Genomic DNA, 16,802 nt, shown 5'->3' on the forward strand with positions numbered 1-16,802 from the left:
GGTGATTTTGATGTGTTTTGCACGAATATCACCTTCATTTTCCTCGGAAATTAACGGTTTTAGACTTTACCGAGCACCTACAGTTTCCCGGGCCCACTCGACCGCCGACCAAATCGGGCGAAGAACACCAAAACCAATATGTCGCCCTGTTTATGTGTGCTGTCAGTAATTCGCATGGAACGGAAGCGCTTTGCGCCTTATCCGCATATTTAAAGATTCTTGGCAAGCAACGACATTTTCTGGCAAGAGGTAAATGTTGAGCTGAACTGCGCTAGCCACAGGGGTTACAGTAAGGCGTGTTCTTCCGCCGATTTCGTCGGGCGGTCGAGTGGGCCCGGGAAACTGTAGGTGCTCCCAGTAAAGTCTAAAACCGTTAATTTCCGAGGAAAATGAAGGTGATATTTGTGCAAAACACATCAAAATCACCTAGAAAAGCATATTTTCATGTCATTTTGGGCTGGTTCCTCTTTCTAAAATAATACCAAAAAAATATCCCTCATTCAACCATTTCTGGGGTTGAATTTCGTGTTGGTTAGGAATTTAAGTATTATATTTATGGAATTAACCCTACTACTACCAAGGGTAATTGTAAGTATTAGCTCCACGCCTGTTTTTACCTTGGAAACTGGTTTTTTCTACACTTTTAGGTCTTCTGATACTGGCGGTGCATTTGTTTTTTGTTGGCCAAATGGAATATCCCTTCACTGTGTTTAGTACTGGCCCGGGGGGGTTACCCATACGTTAACATGTTATTGCACTTGCCGGACGGTATATAAACCATTCCAAACAGACCTACCCATGCTGTCATGTGAAGATCGCATATAGAAACTCCTTGTTGGATGGACTTCTGGGGTTAATTACAGGTTAATTACATTTGTGCGACAAAAACTGAAGGTAAATCCATAATCAGCAACCAAAAAAATGTAGAAAAAGTCAAGTTAGAAGGAAATCGCCACTGCGGAGCTACTACTTAGGGTATTTCTAAGTAATAGAGACACCGCGGGTATTTGGCGAGAAATGGCAGTTTCTTATAGTATTTTGGTTGCTTATTTACAATTCAACGTTATTTCTTGGCGGTCGGTTGTAATTAACCTGTAATTGTCCCTCGAAGTCCATCCAACAAGGGGTTTCCTAACGCGATCTTCACAAGACAGAGCACGGCTACGTCTGTTTTGAATGGTTCATATCCCGTCCGGCAAGTGCAGTACCTTGAAACTGGTTTTTCAACACTTTTAGGGCTTCTGATACTGGCGATGTGCATTTTGTTTGTTGTCGGCCAAATGGAATGTCCTTTCGCCGTGTTTAGTACTGGCCCAGGGGTTGGGAGTTACCCCACGTTAACAAGTTATTGCACTTGCCAGACGGAATATGAACCGTTCAAATTTTCACCGGTGCTCTGTCTCGTGAAGATTGCATATGGAAACCCTGGATTCCCATCGTGGTCCCCATTACCGTAGGGTAGAGTTCAAAGGGAAATTGTAAGTAAATTACAGCCGACCGCCAAAAATTAACGTTAAATTGTTAATAAGCATCCAAAATACTATAAGAAACTGCCATTTCTCGCTAAATACCCGCCGTGTACCTATAACTTAGTTCTACCCTACTTAGATCGGTATTATTTTATAAGTTGCCAATACACACAATGAAATTGTAACTTACATTTTTGAAAAGAGCTCTTCATTCTCATTAATTTGAACCCCATAAACACTATTCGCAAATGAAAAAAAAAATTAGAAAATTTACGACTTATAAGGTAAGAATACCCTCCCCTCCATAGCTAATACGGCAAAATTGTAACCAGTCAACACCCATTGATGAAGTTATATTGGTATTTTAAGGTTCTTTTAGTGCCCTATTATTTCATAGTCATTTTCCATGAAAAAACTCAAAATGGTTTTTTTGTGCAAAAATGGCTGATAGCTGAGTCTTATTGGCAACTTGTAAAATTTTACCCTTAGATCTACCCTACCAAGTTCTTGGCAAGTGCTAGCATGTCTCATTATTGGTCTCACAAAAGTTGTGGGGTAATTTTTCGGAAGACTCCAGCCAGCCATTTCCAAAGGTGCCAGCTAGCCATTTTTGCATGAAAAACCATTTTGGATTTTTCATGCAAAAATGGCCAGGAAATGATAAGGTAGTAAAGAACCTAAAAATACCAACCTAACGTAAACTAGGGGTGTTTACTGGTTACAATTTTGCCCTATTAGTTATGGAGGGGGGGGCTGGTATTGTCTTACCTTACAAGTCCTTATTTTTCTCTGCTATTAGGCATTTGCGAAGGTTATGTATTGAGAAGAAATTTTTTGTTTTGATGTGATTTACCCAAGAAAAATATAAATTATAAAGCGGGAGGTGGCTGCAGTCTAACGAAAAATAACCAGTTGTGGGACTTAGGCCCACAGCCTAAAGAGCTCCAGCCCCCAGGCCTACCCACAGTCTGCCAAGCTGGGCTGGCCTAGGCCTAGCCTAACTGCCATCCAAGTAGGAGAATATAGACAGGCCTTTCCGTCGGTCTACCCAATAATTAGTGTGCAAAAAACAGGCTTGGGTTACGTGAGGGCGGGCGAGGGTGGGCGTCGCCATACATAAGATGAGGAGCCTACCCTAGAATTCACTCCACACAGCCTAGGCCTAGTATAATAGAGTCCCTAGCCTGCCTCAAGATGAAACACTGGGATAACTTAACGAAACCTGGAAACCACCGGCAAAATACACACAATGTATGAACTCGCCGGCAGAAATAAATAACCACTACACAGAAGCCCCGCCAGACTCCTGGTATCTTAGGTCTACACGAAGCCTGGGCCTAGGCTACTCTGATAGCCAGCCATTCACTGTCACAGGCTGGGCACAGCTTATGCTATCGCATCTGTCAGCCGAGAACCTACTGAATATTCTTAACAAGAGCAAAATAAACAAGCAGACATCGTGATTTCTTACCATTGTGCTTCAATACCAAAATAAACAAAACTACGAGTGGACCCAGACGACTGTACAGACTGGTAAACACAGAGCCTCCGACGTGTCAACTGAGGTAGCGACCGGGTGGAGGGCGCATGCGCAGCTCAGAAAGTTTCCGAAGCAGTGTTCGAAACTTCTGACACGCAGTTTCATCATTCGTTGCACTGATGACTATGATGTACTCATTTCTTAGCTCAGCCCCTGACATTTTGAATGATGTCCTCATTTCTTACCTCAGCTTCTGACATTTTGAAAAGTCAATTTAATATCATAATATTAATAATATATTGCAGAGAAAATTTACTTTGGTCTTGTCACGCACTTGTCAGTGTGCGTCAGCGATTTTATTTTCCTTTTTCAACGACGATTTCACAACGGAGACGGAAAGCTAGTGCATGTTTCAAACCAGATTGACAAAATGAATGTAAAAATCTCCTTGTGGAAGAATTAAAGACACTAAATCAACCGAAAATGCAAATCCATCCTGTTGTTATCAACATCATCTCCTTATTTATCTCTGGAGGTCCTTGCCGCAATTCACTAGGTCCTGATATCAGAGTAGCCTGAGTTGTCTGTCAATCTTATTTTACTGTTTTCTTGAATGACTTGATCTAAGTCATGCCTCATTTTTAAAGGGTGTCTTCAGTTCCGTTTCAAGTTCTCACAATTCACATGAATTTTTGGAACTTACTGACAGACTGTGATACTGTGTGTGTGTGTGTGTGTGTGTGTGTATGTATGTATGTATATATATATATATATATATATATATATATATATATATATATATATATATATATATATATATATATATTAGATAAAAGTTCCATAGAAACACTGAATGCCACTTTGTAACCATATATTTATGAATATCAATACTTTTGTATTCTAGTGCAGTGGTTCTCAACTCCCAAAGCTTCACGGACCCCTTGTAATCATAAATACAATTGCCGAACCCCTGTACCATAATAAATGGGGAATGAATACTGAAATGTCATCCATGTGATAATTAAGTGTTCAAACAACACTCACTGTACACACAATGAGTAAAGAAAGGGTATTTGTGAAATGACATTCCATTTGCTTTACAGTAAGAATACATAATTTTAAAATCTACCTTCAAAAATGATGAAACTAAATAAGAACATTCAACTTTGCAGAAGAAAATATAAACATAATATACACCTATGTCCTAGAATTAATATAACTGAAGCGCACTACGAAATTAACATAAGTCACCTGGAATTAATATAACTAAAGAACAAAACGATATGTTTTACAAGTAAAAATAAAAATTAGTGTGAAACATTTTGTCTATGCTTAGAAATAATTATATCAATATCAGGTGCAATTTTTGATAAGCTAACCTGAACCTAAATTTTGTTTTTACTGCAGTCATTGCTGAAAACCTGCTTCACAAAAGATATGATGTACTAAAATGGATAAGAACTTTCATAGCTATCTTATGACATGACGGAAACTCATCATGACATTGAGCTTGGTTTGAGAGGTTGATGGAAAGGAGGTCTCGATATTTGCAGAAAAGGGATTTACAGTCCATTTATATGTGGCTTCTTCATCCTCTGATATATTAGAAAAGAACTATTAAACTTATCCAGCAATCCTGAAAGGTACGATGTTACCTGAGGCTGAATTGTACTAAGTTCAAAATTATTATCTTTGTAAACTTACTTAGATATACAAAATTATCAGTAATACCTGACGAAACACGGGATTCCCATAGATGTAATTTTCTTTTAAATGCCTCCACTCTATCATGATGAGAGATACAATTTGTATTTGCACCTTGCGTTGTCTTGTTTAGCTTGCTTACTTCATCAGAAAGATCAACTAGATATGCTAGTTCAGCAAGCCGTTTGTTGTCTATGAAAATCGGCAAGTTCTGGCTTCTTTTTCTGAAAGAAAGCTATTTACCTCTACTCGCAGACTGAACAGCCGTGCCAGTATTCGTCCACGCAAGAGCCACTAACCTCTGTATGAAAGAGTAGTGAGTGAAGTTCAGCCCAACTTCTTCACACAGCACATTGAATAATCTTGAGTTAGTTGCTCTTGATTTGATAAAGTTAACCACAGTCACTGCTGTGTTCATAACCCCATGCAATTCGGGTTCCATTTCTTTAGTTGCAAGTGCCTCTCTGTGTAAGAAACAGTGAGTTGAAACGGCTCGTGGTGCAATAGCCATTTTCTGTTTTACAACGCCCTTGTCCCTTCTAGTCATGGCTGCTGCACCATCCGTACACACACCAATACAATTTGACCAGTTTATTTTGTTATCTCATAAAATTGCCAAGTGTTTCAAATATTTCTGTGGCTGCTGTTGTTGTTCGTAGTTCCTTGCAAAACAAAAACAGAACAATCCTCTTTTATTTCATTTTCCCACTCATATCTTACGTACGATAGTAACTGTGACATTTTGGAGATATCAGTGACTCATCTGGTACAACAAAAACCTGGTCGATAACTTTGTGAACTACTTTGAAAAAAAAATTGAAAAAATCTGTCATAGTTTAGATAAGGAGGTCTCTCCTGATCTCCCAGTGATCACAATGAGGAGTAGCAAATTCTGTAAGATTAAAGAACTGAACATGAATGACTTTGAAAAAACGACGAGAAAAGTAAAAAAACACCTACTGTGAAAATTATCCGTTTCCCATAGGTGATTTAAAAGAGGCAAAAAACTTTGATCAGTTGCGGGAGCTATATTTTGATATTGTTCAAGTGAGTCTGGTACAGGCATCCTTGCCAAATAGTGAAAAGCTTGCTTGTATAAAGCCGGCCTATAAAGGAAAAGGCCATAAAAAAAATCTAAGCTTCTATAGACCAATATCGAACCTATCGTTCTTATCAAAACTTGCAGAAACGGATGTTCACAAACAAACGTGGAAATATTTGAAACCACTCAACATTATACCTGATGATCAGTCAGCGTACAGGAAAAAAACACTCAACAGAGACTATATTGTGCACAATTATAAATGATTTGGTAAAAATTATAACAAATGGAAAATGTGGCATTCTGGTTATGGTTGACCTAAGTGCAGCATTTGACACAGTTGACCACCATCTGCTGCTTGAAACCTGAGAGCAGTAGGCATCGAAGATGATGTACACACATGGTACAAAAGCTACTTAGAAAAAAGGAAGGTTACAGTGGTTATATCAAATGTAAAATCAGAAAAGAAAGGCCTAACAAAAGGAGTGCCCCAAGGCAGCTTTCTGGGTCCACTGCTATTTGGCATTTACACAATTAAACCATCTAGAATTCTAAATAAGCACATGGTTAATATAAATTGTATGCTGATGATATTCAGTTCTATTTTTCTGTCGAAACGGCGGAAGAGGCCATTAGTAAAACTGATGCAATAATGAAAAATATCAAGGGATGGATGTCGACGAAGAAATTGCAGCTTAATGAAGACAGAACTGAGTGTATGCTATTTGGATCTGACAGTGCACTACGAAAATATGAACACTTCAAAAGAATAACTATTGTCTGTCAATAAATACTGCAGCAGCAGTGAGGAACTTTGGAGTATTTATTGATAAAAAATTGTCAATGAAGAACAATATATTGCATATGACAAAAACCTGTAACTATCATATTAGAAACACTGTATTTATTAGAAAATACCTAAACGAAAATACTCTGAAAACAGCAATTTGCAACCAAATACTTTCGAGGCTTGACTACTACAACGTTATATACTACGGTCTCCCTAACTACCTGCTAAGAAAATTGCAAGGAGCACAAAATAGAGCCGCCAGGTTAATAAAAGGACTACGTTTCTGTGGTAGAATAAACCCAGCATTAATTGAGCTACATGGCTCCCATAAAAGCTGGAATAAAATATAAAATACTTCTTACAGTCTTTAAAGCACTAAAATATGGTGAACCAACATATCTGAAAAACTGCTTAAGCTTCTTTAGACCTGAAATGAATATTGTAATCAGACATGCAAGTGAAGCATATAGGCTATTTGAACCTAGAACAAATTGTAAGTCAGGCGAGAGAGCATTTGTACACTGCGCACCAAGACTATACAAAAATACCGCCTGAAGTGAAGATCATACAAGAAGGAAGCAAAATTTAAAAAGAACTAAAGACTCTCTTATTCTGCAGGAGCTACGATACTGATGAGAAAACACTAAAAGACAATTATAAAATATATAAGAAGCACCTTATTCTGAAGACGTACAAGGGCCCACCAGAGAGGGAGTCATCCCTGTGGAGGGCTGTACATAAATAGAACCAAACGAAGTGAACAAAGTGAAAGCAAAATCATTGTTCTTCGTACGATCAGTGCACTATGGCAGTATATCTTCAGACATTGCTGTGATTCGAAGTTTAACTGTATCATTTGATAAAGGCATTTCCTTCACTGCCTTCACTTTATGTTCACTAGACAATTCACTGACAATATAAAAAACAGAAGGCATAATTAATGTTTCTCCAATGGTGTGTGGCTTTTTTATTGGCAAATTTTATGGGAAACGAGATATGAAGCTTTAAGTAGAATCTTATCACTATTTGTCGTAGATTTTATCCCTTCTTCAGTACCACACAAGTCCTTTGCCCTTCCCTGAAAAAATGCTCGGGTTGTATCTTCATACTGCCCATGTTTAGTATGCAAATGCCGTTTAAGTTTTGCGGGCTTCATACTTTCATTTGAGAGCATCTGAAAACATACGACACACTGTGGTTGAGCTACCCTCACTGCCAGTCCTTAACAAAACCAAAGTCAGGATAAGTTTCTTCATATTTCCTATGTTTCCTTATCCCAATGACTATTTTTCTTTTTGGTCTTATCTACTTGTAAATCTTGATCACTGATAATATTGATAATAATAATGATACTGCACAATTGTTGTTGTTGTTTTGTCATTATTTATTTATTTGTATTTTTATTATTTTTGTGATTTTCCAAAACTTCTCGCGGACCCCTTGTTGTCCGGGAACCCCAAGTTGAGAACCATTGTTCTAGAGCCGATCTTGCAGTCAAGTCAGCACCGTTGTCCCTGAGGCAGGGGGGATTCTGCAGACAGCAATGGGGCAAACGGAAGGTTTGGCACCAAAAACCAATTGCTTTGGGCAGATGAAGCTCAATAGTAGAGTAAAGACTATTCATGTATGAGAAGGAAAACTCTAAAATTAAACTATGGAGGTAGAGCCAAGAGAGTGTCTGTTGCTCACTACCAGAGCACACTGGTGACCGACACTGCTGTGAAACTCAGTATGAGGTTCAGTATCAGCTAAACTGCAAGTTTAGTATCCCATATGCTATCTAATCAGCCCCAAAGAAATTAGATAGCCGCACCTGAACGGACTGGATGTGCCAGCGTGGGATGGTGTATAGATCACACGGGATTTAAATGTTGGTGGTAAAAGGATAAACCTCAGCCAGCTCTACTCAAGTGCAAAGTATCTTATCATGGATGCCAAACCAAAATTGTAAACTGACTGGAGTAAATGTTGTCTTTGTGAAGAGAACAAAAGTGATGAAACATAATTTCACCTCTAAGCTTATTTCAGAGGAAACAGGACTCTGCTGGATGTGTTAATCTTGCAAAAAAGGTACCATTGCTTCATGCTCTTATTGCTATGCCAATATCATTTGATCCAGCACGGTTAGATGATGGAGAAGGCATAGAAACCGCACTGATACGAAATAAGGCAAAATATCATAACAACTGCAAACTTCTGTTTAATAATACCAAATTGAAAAGAGCACAGGCGAGAACAGTAACTCCCAGTACATCAAGCACAGAAGAAAAGTGTGGAAAGAGATCAAGAACCTCAGACTCTCCAAAGTTACAATGCTTTTTGTGTGAAGAAGGGGATGAAATATCAAATTTAAGACAAGCAATGATAATGCAGCTGAAAGAATTGCTCAGTCAGCGTGCCAAGACCCTAAACCATGAAAAGCTCCTTATAGAGTTAAGTGCTGGTGATGGTATTGCTCAAGAACTGAAGTATTACCCACGATGCTTGGCAGACTTATACAACTCAGAGAGAGCACATCTTAATGCGATAAAGCAAGAAGAGAATCGCCATGATCAATGGAGGGAGTTATATCCTGTGGCTTTGTCTGAACTTGTTATCTACATCATTGGTAGCAAGGTAATATTCAGACTTGCTGATCTAGCTTCCCTATACAAGTTCCGGCTACAACAACTAGGCGTAGACTCCCCAGACGTCAATACCACCAGGTTAAAAGAGCAGTTACTCTCTGGGAGCCCTGAGCTTGAGACCCATAGGAAAGGGCGTGATGTTCTTCTAGCATTCAGAAAAGACACTGGCACAAGTCTGTCTGATGCTAGCAAATATAGTAAAGCTATTCATCTGGCTAAAGCTGCAGATATCATCTCTGATGATTGATGCAAATGACACAGACATTGTGGTAATTGTCATATCTCTGATGCCTCTCTCACTGCAATGGGACTCGAGAAAATGTGGGTCCGATTTAGCAAAGGAGAGCGCACTAGGCAGATTCCTATACATGCTCTTGCGTCTACTCTCGGTCCAGAGAAGTCCAAAGAAATGTTGTTTTTTCATGCTTTCACTGGGTGCGTTGTATTAGGTTTCAATGGAAAAGAGAGAGAGAAAAAGACAGCTTGGCAGACATAGAATGTCTTTAATGAAGTTTAAGCTACATTTGTAAAACCCAGTCACAACTCCATCTGAAGTTGAGGAGTCTGATCTACAAGTACTGGGCAATTTGTAGTTCTAATGTATGACAGGTCTAGCACGACCTTAACAGTAGACGAGGCAATACTTGATCTCTTCCCGGAAGCAGGGGTCAAAGGACTTAATCCCATCAACTAAAAATGCACTAAGGGAGCGTGCAAAAGAGCAGCCTATCAGGCAGGTCATATCTGGGGACAATGTGCTAAACATGATCCAGAACCTCAATGTCCTTCTAGGTGGGGATGGACGAAAGTGGATAACAATTGGAGAGCTGTGTGGACCACACTTGAATCGATTACTAAATGCTGACGGGAATTGACTAAATGTGGATGCAAGACGGACAGTGTGGAAGGTGCACATGTAAAAAGACAGGATTAGACTGTATTGCACTCTGTAGCTGCCCTGGTCATGCATTTTCGGAAGTCTAAACACTGATGTTCAACAATGATAAAGGAGAATAGACGCTAACACACTCATAATCATAATTCTCAAGTTTGGACGCAGTTAATAATGAGTTAGTATATTTGTCACTTATATATATATATATATATATATATATATATATATATATATATATATATATATATATATATATATATATATATATATATATACGTATTTTTTCATTACATCTATTAACAAATGGCTATAAATACTCATAGAAATCAAGTTTTATGGACAAATATGTAGAAATACCAAGAAAGTTAGACTATTTTGCATATTAGGCTTACCTGGCAGCCATCTTGGAAAATGGCCGCCAAATTGTAGTCCTGGATGGCAAGGACTGTTCTTCCAAGTAAAGTATGCAATTTTATGACAAAGAACCCCCTAATTTACCCCAAAAATGATTGAACTTTGGGTATTCATACAAAAATATATTAGAATTTTTCACGATAATCGTCATATGGCGGCCATCTTGGAAAATGGCCACCTAAGGGAATTTCAGGTGGTAGCATTTTCTTCATAAAGTCTAACACCGCCCCCCCACCATGAGCATTTCTGCCAAGTCTCATGCTTGCATCATCAAATGAACGATTGTATGGCTTAGCTGCTCCAATATCCCTAATCACTATTGATCAGGAATACAGAAGTACTTGTATCCGAAATATATGGTTGCAACGTATATACAATGTTTTTGTGGCCTTTTTATCTTCATGATACACTGTTAGATTACATTAAAAGACATAAAATGCTTAAAGTCTTCTTATCTAGTGCCACTCCACTGAAGACACCATGCAAGAGGCTTTCGAAAAATCACGCAACGTATTCCATTTTAATTTTAGATCCACATTATCATGGCATTCGGAAGATAATTTGTAAAGATGTTTCAAAATTTTCTTGAAAGTCTTGATCACTTCAGTTCTCCTATTATCAAGTTCAAGCTTGCTGTATTTGAAGATTCTGAATCCAACATTCAAAGTGTACCTTGGCTCAGGCAGTGTGATACCATTTATAGCTATTCTCGTGTTGCCACCATTCGGTAACTGTGTGAGAGAGGTGCGAAATAATGAGCAGGAAGACAAGTACTACTGGTTTACTGATGAAAACTAGCTGCTTATAAAGAGGGATGCAGACGTCTGCGTAGTTCGCAGAGACCGCTGGAACAAAGATTTACGGGTGACCTGAGGTCAAACTAATTTCTTATAAAAACAGGACAGGTTCATACAGAGAACATAGTGATCAACAATGTCTGACGTATAACAGAGATAACTCGTTACTTGTACATAAAACATGATTGTTTAGAAAGACAACATATATACAGTTTACAATTATGATGATGATAAATATATATTCCAATCGACCTTAGGTCAATGAAAAGGCACTGCAGAAAACAGGATGTTCTCTACAGAGAACGCGTTGAGCGGGGACTTTACAATACTTCCCCCCCAAGATGGAGGCAACATCTGATAAACCAGGTATCTGCTGGGGTGACAAAGGGGCCTCTCCTCTCGATCTCAACTGGAGAGGGCAGTCGCTTCCCCCAGTGTCCTCTGCATTGGTCTGTTGGGGTGCCTTTCCGTCAGGTTTCTGGGTTTTTCGGGGACACCCTCACCTCCTTCCTGCAACCAGGGTTGTTTGAGGGGCTGCCGCATCCCACAGGAGATCTTGGGGTCTGCCTTTGTTGCCCCCCTCCAGGAATGCGGGTTTGAGACGATCTATTGACAACCAGTCTTCCCACCCATGGATGGATATTCGAATGCCTTCTTGTTCCTTTCCAGCAAAAGGAAAGGTCTCCTGTAGGGTCTAGTCAAGGGTGGGTCTAGTCAAGACGTGGGTGGTGGAGGACAGCCCGGGGGCATGGAGGGGACGTCCTGTCGGTGAATGTCTTTTGGCGGGGGACTTTCCAACCCTGTCTTGGAGCCTCTGCGTTCCTATGTTACCCTGTCCTCTGCGACGAGTTCCCTGGGACTACCAGAGTCTCCCCATAGGCTTTTTCCGCCGAGGAGGGGTCGCCGTTGGCTCTGGGGGCGGTCCTCAACCCAAGGAGGACCCAGGGCAGCTGGTATTTCCAGTTTTCAGAGGAGCAACGAGCCATGAGGGACGCCTTCAGAGACCTGTGGAACCTTTCTACCATTCCGTTGGCTGCGGGGTTGTAGGTGGTGGTGCTGTGGTGAGTGGTCCCCATTAGACGTGCCAGGGTGGTCACAGCTCGGACAGGAAAGCAGGTCCCCCTGTCTGTCGTTATGTCGTCTGGGACACCGAACCGGCTGATCCAGCTGGAGAGGAGGGCTTCTGCGCATGCACTGGAGGTGGCTTCTTCCAAGGGCGTAGCTTCGGGCCACCTGGTGGAGTGGTCGACGACTGTCAGAAGGTATCTGGCTCCTCCTGATGGGGGAAGAGGTCCTACTACGTCGACATGGATGTGCCCAAAGCATCTCTTTGGCTGGGGGAATTCGCCCACTCCCGATTCGGTGTGCCATCCCACTTTGCTTGTCTGACACTGCATATACTGTCTTGCCCAGGCCATCACACCTTTCCATATGCCATGCCAGACGAACTTCTCCATCAGCAGTCTGGCTGTTGTCCTTCCGGAGGGGTGGGATAGGCCGAGGATGATGTTGAAAACCAGCCGACGTCTGGAGGCGGGTACCGGGGTTGGGGAGTCCCGGTACGACATCACCAGTAATATTGATCCTCCTGAGCTGAAGGCATGTCCATCCACTTCAGTGACGTAATGGCTGTATGGTAGGCTGGGGTCTCAGGATCAGCAGCTTGTTCGCTGGCAAGATCCTCGTAATTCCGATCCCGTGCTGTACGGAATCAATCCCGATCCTCGAGAGAGCATCAGCTACCGGTTTCTTCCTGCCGGGGAGGTATTTGATGGTGCAGGTGAATCCGTGATGGCTGCGAGGTGCTGCTGCTACCTAGAGGACCATGTGTCACCCAGCTTCGTGAAGGCGTGGACCAGCGGCTGGTGGTCGGTCCAAATTGTGAAGGGCATTCCCTCCAGGAGGAACTTGAAGTGCTGTACCACCTGGTATGCTGCAAGGAGTTCTCGGTCGAAGGTGCTGTAGCGGGACTCGGCAGGGTTTAGCCCCCTACTGAAGAAGCCATTGGGTTGAGGGGTCCCTCTGATGACCTGTTCCAGGACTGCTCCACAGGCGACGTTGCTGGTATCTGTTGTCAGCTGGAGGGGAGCGCTGGGGTCCTGGTGGGCCAAAGATGTTGCTTTGGCGAGGGAGGCCTTGTCAGGAGGAAAGCCTTCTGCTGGTCGGGGCTCCACACTAAGATCTTTGGACGTCCCTTCAGGACCTCCGTCTGGGGGGCCAGGGTGTGAGCAATTCCCGGGATGAATCTTCTGTGGTAGTTGACCATCCTGAGGAATTCTTGTACGGCCCTGATGGAGGTATGGGTGGGGAACTTCTCGACAGCTTTGACCGTTGACGACATTGGGCGGACGTCGTCCAGGGATATCTCGCAGCCCAGGAACTCCACCTTCTCGATGCCAAAGGTACATTTGTCAAACCTGACGACGAGGCCACTTTCCTGCAGGCACTGCAGGACTTTTCCGATGTGTCACAGGTGTTCCTCCCGGGATCTGGAAAAAATTAAGATATCGTCGACGTATCATATGCAGAAGTCCAGGTCGCCCAGGATGCTGTCCATCAACCTCTGGAAAGTCACGCCCACATTCCTCAGGCCGAAGGTGGAGAAGGCAAAGACGTAGGACCCGAAGGGCGTGACGATGGCGGTTTTGGGGATGTCCTCCGGCGCTACTGGGACCTGAAAATAAGATTTTAGTAGGTCCATTTTGGAGAATATCCAGGTCCTGCATGTTTGGCAGGGGGTAGTGGTCCAGTTTGTTGCCAGATTCAGCCGCCTGTAGTCGCCGCAGGACCTCCAGGTGCCATCTGCTTTCTGCACCATGTGAAGAGGGGAAATCCACGGGCTGGGAGCCTTTTTGCATATGCCCATCCTTTCCATCTCTGCGAACGTAGAACCCTAATGGTAAGGGGCCTGGGTATTTTTTGTTGTTGTTGCCACGGTGGCCTGTGGGGTTGGCTGCCGCCTCGTCTGTTTTTTGAAGGGAAGAAAGGGCAGGGGGCTTCGCACCTCCGGGCGACTCTCCGGCACCTCCGTGAAGTAGCATAGACCAGGACCCCTCTTCTGCTGGTGGGACTGTAAAGTCACCACATCGGCGCCAGGATAGTGTTTCGGCGGCGCCATTAATTAAGTCTCCGCTGAGCTTGTTTTCTTTGGTGACTTCCCATTTTCTTCAAGCTCAATTAGTCACGCCTAAAACGTGCCAGGTCACGCATTTTAATCATTTTTACTTTATGGTATTTATACGAATGTCACACATTGTGTATCACATGTTTCTTCATTCACAGGCATCAAGACTGTATCCATATTGTAGCTCTGTATGTTTTGTATTGTAATTTGTACTCGTTCACTGCATATTATTGTTTATTGTTTCGACCTCAGGTCACAGTCAATTCCATTGTCTCTCACGGCCCGGCGTCAGTCGGCCGCAATATAAGCTGCCTGGATCTGTAATAAAGTAGCAGTAACTTTTACCTGCTCGTTTCTTTGACACCTTACAGTGGTGACCCCGGAGTATCCCGGAGCCATTAGCGGACTCACACGGCGACTCAGTCTTGGCTCCAGGATTTCTCCAAAACGCTCTTAGCGGCCTAAACACGGCGCTGTAACCAGCGTTTGAGCGTGCTGACTCGGCGTACCGCATACACCAGCGCCACTAGCGGAAACCACACGGCGCACGAAAAGCGCGCACTGACGCGATACCCCACTCCAGTAAGGGGTCAAAGCGAGCAAGCATGGACGCGATATCCCTCCTTCATGCAGTTAAACGCGGACCCCGCGGACTCCGAGGTTTACCTACCTCCCATCACAGCCGCCCCGCCCGCGATCGAGGCCCTCCCGCAACTCCACACCAGCGCCCAACACACGACGGCCGGGCACAATGTCAACGCCCTCACCGTAAAGCTGCCGCCATTTACGCAGGGGAACCCATCGAAGTGGCTGCGCAGGGTGGAGAGCCACTTCAGAATCGTGAGACCTCACGGACGAAATCCTACAGGCCGACACAGTGCTCAACGCCCTTCCGGAGGACGTGTACAGAAAACTCATCTCGCGAGTACCAAACACACACCCTCACATACAGCACCACAAAAAGTTCCTCCTCGAAGCTTGCTCCTGCTGCCCATCGCCGAGCCGGGCCGCCCGTGCTATCGACCTTGCCAATAATCCACGCCACGACCCCAATTCAAAGAGACGCAGGGCATGGTCGTAGATCTCCTGTCAATACCAGACTTGGGTGGCACAAACAAGCGGCAGGAGATAAGCTTCATACGGAAATCTACCTTCGCCAACTCCTCCCGGAGGTACGCAACCAGATCGCTCACCCCTACACCATGCCTGTCGAGGACCTCATAGAGACGGCGCAACACCTCACAGACTCCGTCAAGGCTTCACAGCGGCTAAAACCGGCCACACAGCCGGTCAGCTCCGTCCAGCCTGAAGAGGACGAGAGCAGCCCGTCAACGCCATCGCCAACAGACGTCCACGAACCACAGCAGACGGAGGTCCCCGGGCTTCTGTCGCTACAAGTGGTTCGGAAAGGACACTGAAACTGCCTGCCGCCCTGCTCGTTCAACCGTTCAAAAAACGGGGGTGGCGGCGGCCAGCAGGACAGGCCGCCATGGCAGCCGAAGAACCCAGGGCCTCAAAAACAGTAGGTTTTACGTCCCGCGACACCGTCTCCGCAGGATGATGCTGGTCGACACAGGAGCCTTTAAGTCGGTCTTCCCAGCATCCAGAGAGGACCGCAACCAGACACCAGACCCGGCCGCTTTCTGACGGCCGCCAACGAACCCCATCCTCTCCTACGGCACCAGGCTCCTGTCGATCTCCATCCTTGGCCAGAGTTACTCCTGGGACTTCATCGTCGCGGACGTAGGAACCCCACTCCTGGGGCCGATTTTCTGGCGCACTTCGGCCTGCTAGTCGACGTGGGGCGCAGCGCCGCCCGATACCGACTCCTGCCGGTTTCTCCCGTTAACGGGCGGGACCCAGACCCACCATCAGCGCCGTCGCCCCCACCAGTATGCACACCTACTGTCGGAGTTCCTGAGGTATTTAAGCCCGAGCCGCCAAGTCCCCGGGCCCCAGCCAAGCACGGCATATACCACCATATAGTGACTAAAGGGCCCCGACACATGCGAAGTTCCGCAGGCTTCCCCCTCAGCGCCTTCAGGAGGCGAAAAAGCATTCGCGGAGATGGAACAGATGGGCATCTGCAGGAAAGCCTCCAGTCCATGGGCCTCCCCCTCCACATGGTGCAGAAACCGGACGGCTCCTGGAGACCCTGCGGCGACTACAGGCGGCTCAACATTGCAACAGAGCCCGACCACTACCCTCTACCCAACATGCAAGACCTCACGGCCTCCTTTCACGGGCCAAAATATTCACTAAATTGGACCTTCTTAAATCTTATTTCCAGGTACCTGTTGCGCCAGAGGACATACCAAAGACAGCCATCATCACGCCCTTCGGGTCCTATGTGTTCGCCTTCTCCACCTTTTCGGGCTGAGGAACGCCGGGGCCACCTTCCAGCGGCTCATGGACAGCATCCTGGGGACCTAGAATTCTGCGTCTGCTACGCCGACGACA

The 16,802-nt window shown here is 44.2% G+C and overlaps 1 protein-coding gene across 3 annotated transcripts in view; it reads right to left on the reverse strand.

Moving 5' to 3' along the window:
* beta'COP (coatomer subunit beta') overlaps positions 1-3,099 on the reverse strand; it is a 195,063-nt gene extending 191,964 nt beyond the window's left edge. For all 3 annotated transcript variants that reach the window (XM_067128419.1, XM_067128418.1, XM_067128417.1), the window contains exon 1: positions 2,941-3,099. In XM_067128419.1, the coding sequence (XP_066984520.1) occupies positions 2,941-2,943 (3 nt within the window). In that variant the 5' untranslated portion in view covers positions 2,944-3,099. The remainder of the gene's footprint in view (positions 1-2,940) is intronic.
* Between the last annotated feature and the right edge of the window lie 13,703 nt (positions 3,100-16,802).

Source organism: Macrobrachium rosenbergii, chromosome 26, assembly GCF_040412425.1.
Source record: "Macrobrachium rosenbergii isolate ZJJX-2024 chromosome 26, ASM4041242v1, whole genome shotgun sequence".
NCBI classification, from domain to species: Eukaryota; Metazoa; Arthropoda; class Malacostraca; order Decapoda; family Palaemonidae; genus Macrobrachium; species Macrobrachium rosenbergii.